This window comes from Exserohilum turcica (genome assembly GCF_000359705.1).
Source record: "Exserohilum turcica Et28A unplaced genomic scaffold SETTUscaffold_8, whole genome shotgun sequence".
In the NCBI taxonomy this organism is placed as follows: domain Eukaryota; kingdom Fungi; phylum Ascomycota; class Dothideomycetes; order Pleosporales; family Pleosporaceae; genus Exserohilum; species Exserohilum turcicum.
In genome coordinates this window covers 1,199,920-1,208,731 of record NW_007360299.1, presented here as the reverse complement: position 1 = coordinate 1,208,731, position 8,812 = coordinate 1,199,920, and the positions used below count along the sequence as shown (strand labels likewise).

General features: G+C 53.7%; 2 protein-coding genes across 2 annotated transcripts; one reads left to right on the top strand and one right to left on the bottom strand.

Annotated features, from left to right (window-relative positions):
* Positions 1-1,876: 1,876 nt before the first annotated feature.
* SETTUDRAFT_35374 (uncharacterized protein) lies at positions 1,877-4,501 on the top strand (the record flags this gene model as incomplete). The annotated part of the gene is made up of 3 exons (XM_008032496.1): positions 1,877-1,909; positions 1,962-2,044; positions 2,065-4,501. The coding sequence occupies 3 exons, from the start codon at positions 1,877-1,879 to the stop codon at positions 4,499-4,501; spliced, it is 2,553 nt and encodes an 850-aa protein (XP_008030687.1).
* A 1,140-nt stretch (positions 4,502-5,641) lies between these two features.
* Positions 5,642-7,038, bottom strand: SETTUDRAFT_165976 (uncharacterized protein). Its single transcript, XM_008032784.1, has 2 exons — positions 6,712-7,038; positions 5,642-6,526 (listed from the first exon to the last, which is right to left on the bottom strand). Exons 1-2 carry the CDS (start codon positions 6,812-6,814, stop codon positions 5,691-5,693), a joined length of 939 nt encoding a protein of 312 aa, XP_008030975.1. The 5' UTR covers positions 6,815-7,038; the 3' UTR covers positions 5,642-5,690.
* Positions 7,039-8,812: the final 1,774 nt, after the last annotated feature.

The following is an 8,812-nucleotide window of genomic DNA, read 5'->3' as shown; positions in this document are numbered from 1 at the left end:
GAACCGCTCTGGCCAGTTCTTGCCTAAAGGCTGGCCATCTCGTACGCGTAGTAGTTTTTCTGCCATATCTGCTACTTCACATAGACGGGGGGCAAATCCTCGCGAGTCTAGGTCAAGAATGTATCGTACGATAGTTTGCTCTTCAGATTTAGTTAGCTTCTGGCAATTTGGCTGCGTCGTAGGTCGAAAGGTGATTCCTTGAAGCCGCCGAGAGATCTGCTGATGATGGACGTTATAGGCTGCTGCAGCGCGTCGAATGCTCTTAAACTGGCCTGTACGATAGGCCTGAACTGCTAGAGTAAGCCTACCCTCTTGCTGAGTAAATATCACGTTCTGTTGTTGAGGCATTGTCTTTCGTACGTGAAGTTCGCGATGCCAAGAAAAAGTGGCACTCTCGGTGGGGTGGCACTCTCGGTGGTGGAATACGTTATATATTGATGCATTTTAAGTTTATAGCTTTCCCCCCCCCCCCACTTTTTCCATGCCCTCCCCCGTTGCAGCTAGGCGGGGTGGACCCGTGGTGCTGGCGGGCTTATATGTGTGTGTATGTACTTAGCATGCATGTACAGGATGCAGGCTGCAGGAGCCGACATGGTTGCAAGGTACCGTTTGAGCAGCACAGCCGAGGCGTTGCGGTTAGTGTTTGTGGAATGCGGGCTGGGGCTGGGGCAGAGATGGCGCAGCAGTTGAAGGTTGGCAAGATGATGATGATGATGATGATGATGATGATGATGATGATGATGATGCTGCTGATGATGAGGGCGCAGTGGGCCGAATGCAGCTCCGCCATGCCATGTCTCCGTCCCGGCGGTTTATAGTTACTTACTAGCATCCTTCTCTCTCTCTCTACTCTAAGTACTAATCATAGCATCATCATCATCATCATCATACGTAGTAGTAGCAGTAGTAGTAGTAGTAGCAGCGCACAGCACAGCACAGCACAGCCTCTACAGGCTTTTCGCGTTCCCTGCTTTTCTTCCTGAGCGGTCACGACCTGGTTCCGCTGGCCGTCCCCGTTCGGTGCTGTGCCCTTGGCCCAACCGCCATGCCCGGTTTAGCAGCAGAACAAGCACGATGAGCTGGCAATGCCCATGGTCGCCCGTCGCCCGTCGCCCGTCACACACCCACGGGCATTCGTCGCCTCGCATTGCTTTGCTTGATGCACGTCAGTCTGTGCGACTCCTCCGCCTGCCCCAATTGCCTCCCCCTTCCCCCAAGCCCGACGTCGCTTTCTTGTCTTCTTCTTTTTCTTCTTCTTCTTCTTCTTCTTCTACATCTACATCTACATCTACATCTACATCTGCACTGGCCATTGCGCGCGCTCGACCAGCCATCGCAGCGCCCCCCAAAAAGTCCGCGACCGCGCGACTTCGATGCCTGCTACTCTCTCCGCCTCCTCCACCCGCATCTCCCCAGTCACTCGTTTCATCCATTCGCACGTCGAGGGCGCCGCGCCCCCGAGCGCTGCTGCGGCTGACCCTCCGCTTCCAGTCCGGTGACGTTGGGCCGGAAAAGACACCAAAGAACACACACACACAAAAAAAAAAGACTACATATCCACTGGCAATCACTTGCCTGGGCGGAGGCCACGGCGACTGGCCACGCAGCGCAATACACGTCTTCGCGCATCGTGCATGTCCGCCCCCGGCACACGCTGGCTTGTTTTTTAATTTGCAAGAGTCGGTGTGAGAGCGCGCGCGAGAAAGAGAGAGGGTCGGAAAGAGACGTGTGTGTGTGTGTGTGTAAGTTCGACTTGAGCATGCTTTCCCACCCCCCAGCCACCTCCCAGCCCTTCAGCTTCTTTCCCTTCCCTCCCCACCCCCCAACCACCCTCGTGCCTTTTACGCGTGGAATTGCCCCCGGCCGCGCGCCCGCAATGGCTCCTCTGCTAGCTTTCCCCCCAGTCTCTGTATCTAATTCCATCACGTCCCAGCTAGCTCTTGTGCCTTTGCCACGACCAGCAGCAGCAGCAGCCCTCTCTGCTCTGCTCTCCTCCACCCCCCCTCGACGCTGCAAGGGCAATTGAGCCCCCGCGCACGCCCCGGTCTTCACGTTGACGTCCAGCAACCGTCTGGCGCCCGCAAACATATTTTCCTCTCACGACCCGCCTTCACGAGATCACGACCGCCACGCGCCACCAGCTATTCCCCAGTACCGCACCTCGCTCCAGCTACGCCAGGAACAAGCTGAAGCCTTCTATCGCACCCAACACAACTGCTCCAGAGCCTCGAGCTCCTCGGGAAGCGCCCCCTATAGCCTCCGCCGCACCCCCAACTTTGAGCGCGCCAGGTCCGCCGAACCGACCACCCAGCAACCGCCGCCGCCGCCGCCGCCACAGCAGCAGCGTGTTCGGTTCCAGACACCTCGCCCGTACTCTGCAGAACCCCATCCTGCCCTTCGAATCAGCAGGCGTACTGCGTCGGCAATACGCTTCGTGCTCGAAGAGGCCCTGCGCGTGCCCCATCCATTCACACCGGATCTGGTTGAAGAGAACGCCCGCATGTCGGATTTGACCGGCGGCCGCGCTGCCAATGGCGGGGCCCGTACAACTGGTGGTCCTGTACCTGTCGATCGCTCCAATATTCGCACCCCTACGCAGATCATGAACGCTAGACGCCAACGGGCTGAAGTCGAGGAACAACGAAAGGCCGCAGAGGAGGAGCGCAGGAGAGCCAGCGCAGAAAGAAGAGCTCAAGCTGTTTCTGGTGTAACTGGAGCACCAACCACAGACCCCGGCACCCAGAGGCAGCCTCAGTCAGCTCCACGGTCGGCCGATCAGTACGCCCAGTACCCGGCCTCGTCTGGCGGTGTACCCCGACAGCCCGAACGGCCCATTCCAGCTCAGAGCGCCATGAATGAGCCGCCAGATGCGACGACGGGCGCCTCGCAATCTCGCCCTAGAGCAGCTTCGCAAAGCCAGCAGCCGTCTCGACCTACCCAGGCGAATCTAGGCGTACCCACGTCTGCAGAATCCGGCAGACGGCCAGCCGGCGCGGGCCACGCACGACGGCCTTCTGCTCCTGCAGCCACGTCACAAGCCGGTCCGTCTGCCACTGCACAGCCGCGCCCACCGCCCGCGCCCGGTTCAGCTGCTGGGCAGGCGCGAGACTCGACGACATCAAACTTTCCGCATGCTTTCGAGCGCTGGGAGACTCTCTCTTCGCACTGGGAAGGCCTCACCTCGTACTGGATACGGCGGCTCGAGCAGAACACGGATGAGGTTCGCAGAGAGCCGCTGGCCCAGCAGTTGTCGCGGCAGATTACCGATCTCTCCGCCGCCGGCGCAAACCTCTTCCATGCCGTGGTTGAGCTGCAGCGCCTGCGCGCGTCTTCGGAGCGCAAGTTCCAGAGATGGTTCTACGAACACCGCCAGGACCAGGAAAAGGCGCAGGAGCGCGAGGCACAGCTGACAGAGCAGATCAACACGGAGCGCGAATTGCGCCTCGAGGCTGAAGCCAATCTGGAGCGCATGGCTACCGAGAAGAAGAATGCCGAGCGAGCCGTCACGGAGATGAAGCGCGAGTTGCAGATTTCCAAGGAAGAAGCGCGCCGGGCGTGGGAAGAGCTTGGAAGACGCGAGCAAGAGGAGCGCGATCGCACTTTTTCGCTGCGAGAGGGCCAGCCTACCCTGGTTGGTGGAGTGCAAGTAGTCCCAATGGCGCAGAACATGGGACGCGGAGGAAGAGGCCATGGTGACGACACGTATGGCGGTGGGCAGAGCAGCGGGTCCGGCATCGAGCAACACTACTCGTATGAAGAAGGCCCTCAGTCGCCGACCGACACCGATCCCTTTACAGAGGGTGGGCGTCATGGCCAGCGGGAGCATGACATGCCTGCACCTTTGGCCCAGGGCACTTATGTTCCGTCCGGCGCAGCTTCGTCGTCCCGACCTGGTGGCACTAATGCTGCTGGAGACTCGACGCTCGCTCCAGCGCCTCTGCAATATCCTTATTACACGTCGCAATCGCAGCAAACGCCCACTCAACCCGCCATGTCGCAGCCTGAGGCGTTTTATCAGCAGCCAGGCTCGTACTTGCACCAGGAGTCTGAATCGGGTCTGCCAGAGGATGAGCAGTCGTATGTGACGTCTCAGGCAGACGAGTCGGAAGCTGATGTCGAGTATGCGCTTGATGAGAGAGGCAACTACATTCGCGATGAGTCTGGTCACCGCATCCCGTTCCGGTCCCTCCAGTCGCCTGGTTCGGACGATTATGACGTAGAAGACGCTCGCCGGCGTGAGCTTGAGCATCTACAGCACTACGGAACGGCGACGGGTTCGCAAGGCGGCTATGCAACGGCGTCTAGCGGGCCATCCTCGCATTCCCAAGGCTACGCCACCTCTGGCAGCCAGCCAGACTACAGCGGAGACGGTTATGGTGACGAGTGGGTAGGCATGAGGCACCACCACCCCACAAGATTGAGCGATGTACCAGAGGAAGACGAGAGAAGTCGGACTTCGCCCAGCCGGGCGAGCCAGGCCAGCCGAGGACGTCTATATTAGAGCATGAGGACTCTTCCCTTTCGCACCACACAAGTCCTTGTACACTAAAGCTTGCGTAATTTGGTATCCCATCCATTCCCCCGTTTGTTAGATGATGTTTCCATCCGGAATATCTTTCTTTCTCTCTCTCTCTCTCTCCCCTTTTTTTTCCTCTATTACCCGCAGTTCTCGACGCAAAACGCGCCGCCTTTTTAATCGTATTAGCATGACATGTGTGTGTGTGTTTTTTTTTTACAAGCGAGCATCCATTCATCCATGCATCCATCTACACATAACGTACTCGAATTACCTACTCAGCCACAGACACACATACATACTACTCTCACACCCTTATATGCGTTTGTTTCGTCCGTCTGCTTGTTCTTTTGTGGTTTTTATATATACCCTTCTTCTTTCGTTTTTTATAAAAAGGAATTTCAGTCTAATTTGAACGTCTATATATATATATTGATGGCGATAGCGATGTTGTTTCTCTCTCTCTCTCTCTCTCTCTCTCTCTCTTTTCCTCTCTCTTTCTCGCTTCTGAATGACTGACAAGATGTGTGTGTGTGTGTGTGTGTGTTTTCTGCGGCATTTGGCTACGTTGTGTATGCGAATCAAGCACGTTAATTCCCTGTATTAGTAGCTTTTTTATTTTTATTTTTTCATTTTTTTTTCTTCTTCTAAGCACGCACACTTTTTTTTCCTTTATTAATGAGGGGCATGGAAATGGGTAGATTGGTTTGAGTTTGAGTTTGGTTTGGTTTGAGTTGGTTGGTTGGCAGGTTGGTTTGGTTTGTCAAGTAAAAAGGGCAAAGTAGTCAACGTTTGGGGGGGCCGTTTGTTTGCGAATTGCGTTTTTAATTTTTTTGTTTTTTGTTTCTGTTTTTGTTTTTTGTTTTTGTTTTTGTTTTTGTTTTGTTTTTGTTTTTGTTTTTGATATTTTTTTTTGATCCAAGTACGTACGTATTAAAAGGATGGTTGTTGTAATAATTGGCAATTTGGTGAGCTGGCGGGGTGGGCGGATTAAATATATATGTTGCTTGATATATCATGATAGGATAGGATAGGATCACGAAAATATATAATGATGGTGTGAGAGAAGGAGAAAATGTATATAAATGCCAAACTAGACTGAAATTAGATATCCCATTCCAATCTCGCACTTATTATCCCCTCGCACACGTTCGTCGCGTCTCGCCATGCACTGCTACAACTTTGACGCCCTCAACACGGTACTATCCATGCGCTTGCCCTCATCCTCCTGCTCGGCAACACTCAGATCCGGAAACCGCGCTGGCATCATTCTGCGCGGCACACTCCCCGGCACGACACTATACCGCGCAAACTCGGTGACGCCGGTTTCGCGCAAAAAGTCCTCATCCACAAGACACCGGCCATTCACGTGCTGCGGCGCCGCCTTGAGAATCTGCAGCACAGCATCTGAAAACACGTTTGCGGTGCGCAGGTCCCGCGCGTCTTCGCGCCGCGTCGCCGCGCTCTGGATCGCAGTCGCAGGCCACAAACTGGTTATGGCCATTTCGGTCTTGGCTTCGCGCGCGAAATCCATGGCCAGTCCCGTGGTGAAGACGGACATGCCGATTTTGCCGATTGCATATGCGGTTTTGCCCCGCACGAAGCGCGAGTAGATGGGTGGGCTTACGACGATGATTCGGCCTTTTGCCGCGGTGCTGGCTGCGTCGGCGAAGTGCGGGAGACACGCTGATACAACGGCGTATAGGCCCTCGATGTTGACGCGCTGCATCAGCTGGAAGCGCGATAGAGGCGTCTGGGAGACGGGCGCCCACCAGATGGCGCCGCTGTTGTAGATTACCACGTCCAGCCGTCCGTGCGTAGCTAGCGTTTGCGAAATGAGATTCGAGATGCTGGTCGCTGACCGTGTGTCGACCGCAATGGGTGTTGCTGTGCCGCCCGCTTTCTGGATCTCCAGAGCAACCGTGGATATGGTTGAGGCGCGCGAGTTGGGGTCTGGTGGGAAGGGCGTTGTGCTGGAGGCATCTGATGTGGATTTTGCGGATACGACGACTGTTTGTTGGGGGGGAGATGGTGGTGGTTAGCTGTGGTCTCATTCGATACTTAGCTCTTTGGGAGAGGGGGGCGGGGGTTTTTTTTGACTGCTTTTTCCCCTGCTCTTTCTAATTATCGTTTCGTGTATGCGCCTTGTGCACCTTATTCAATCGTGTATGTGTATATAGATGCCATGTCCTTACCTGCATATCCTTCTTTGGCAAGATCAATAGCTATCTGCCGGCCGATACCTCGCGACGCGCCGACGACGAGCGCGACTTGCTGAGTCGTTTTCGCATCTGCCATTTCCTCTCTCTCTCTCTTTCTCGTTTTTCACCTTTTTTTTTCCTTCTCTCTCTTCGCGTTGCAGTCTTGTACAAGTTCCTCGCGGAATACAAACAAACGATGGGGTTGCACGGCCTGGGTGATATGTACCAACGCGAAAAACCAAAGGTCGAATGAATGCTTAAAAGTACGCAGTTAAACTGAAAAGTAATCAAGCCACCCCCGCGTCCCGAACAAGCCTCGGTGGTTCTAACAAGGAAAGTTACAGTTTATAGCATGTGCGTTGGGCGGCGTGCATGAATCTGGGGTTAATAGGCGTATTAGGGTGCGGCGTGAGAGGTGGAGTTGATGTCGTGCTGATGATGGTGATTACTGATCGGAGGTTGTTGGTGCTGGTGCTGGACCGAGGTAGCTGGTACGCTGGTATGTAGGGGCTGCTGGGGTGGAGAACGACAATGTATGTGCGTAGGATGTGTGGATAGAGGTATTTGGCTGGGGAGGAAAATTAGGGGACGAGGGGATGAGACGTTGGGTGGGTGTGTATGAGGAGGTCACGTGATATGTATTGTAGTCTTGATTCTGGGTCTGTACTCTCGTGTTCAAGTATTGTATGCTGGCCGATTATTGTAGATGTTATACTTGAAGCTCCTTCTGCTATTGTCTAGAGGAACTTCCGGAAAATAGATATATTTGCAAAATTCTATACAAACGACCAGAAAAACTCAACGTATGGTGCTTCCGTGACACACGTCTAGGTTCTCTTCCTCTAGCAGGCGAGATTCTCTGCACCTTGGCCTGATTGAATAAATTTGTACCTACGTGGATTTTGTGTTGATACCCAACCCTTCCAAACTTCACACTTGGTTTCTAGCCTCCGCTACCTCGTCTTCCAACAACTCGACGACCTCAACAACTGCAACAGCGAAGCAACAGCATCATCACCTCATCAATCCAGCCGTATTATAGCTGCCATTCTAGTTCCTTGTTGATTTCTCCCATTTCTTCTCATCCACCACACCCAACGTCTTTCCAACAATCTCATCGTCATCAGAGCCCAAGCAATAATAAGCAATCTTCAACCTGCTTCATCGCAGTAGCCAGCATCATGACTACCACTCTTTTCAGATCATCACAGAAATGTAAAATTACCAAATCATAAAGTGTGGGAACTTTAGATTGACACCTGTACAACGGACATTTTCAGTTCTGAATTACCACGATTCCCCAGTGATATAGCTGCCTCCGGGAACTGAAAATGCAGCTTCAGGCTACTCAGCCAAATCCCAGTCGATACGAATGCATCTGCCTTCTACTACAACAACGACTGGCGATGGTTTTGCAGAATGGTGCATGCCGCCTTTGTGGGGGTCATATACTTAGCTCAGAGACCGGAATCACCACCAGCTTGTCACTGTATTATACCTGTTCCCGCCACTTGTTGCTCCTATTTTGGGTTGTACATTGCGCCACGATATCCACCACGATCATCATAATATTATAGCTATTTCGACCACTACATTTTAGCTCCCGTTTTAGGTCGTGTATAGTGCCCTGGCAAAAATCAGACAAGGGTGGAAAGACTGGCTAGCCCTGTCTCTCTGACTGCCTTTTTTAGATTATCCAACGGTCTCAGAACGCCGGCGATGCGAATACACAACGAAACTCTTTTTATTCAAGCATTCAACAGAACGTATGAATACAGGAAGATCAAAGCTCCAGTATGCAAAACCGGGACCAGCCAGAGAACCAGAGACACAACAAGCGATATACAAGCCAACTCCTGCTGAACGCTAGCTACCCTCGAGAGTTCAGGGGAGACCTCCTCCTTGTGTAGCATAGTCAGTGCACGTCAGATATGCCCATGTCATTGTGCCGATCTCTGTGCCGACGGGGGGAAAGGGGGAACGCATGCCGCCTGGGAAATGCGGGTACTATACCCTCAGGCGCTAGTTCATGCACCTTACTCTGGGGGGGCAGCGGCACGATTTCGTTGGCCGTGTTTGAGGTCAGCCCCGGACA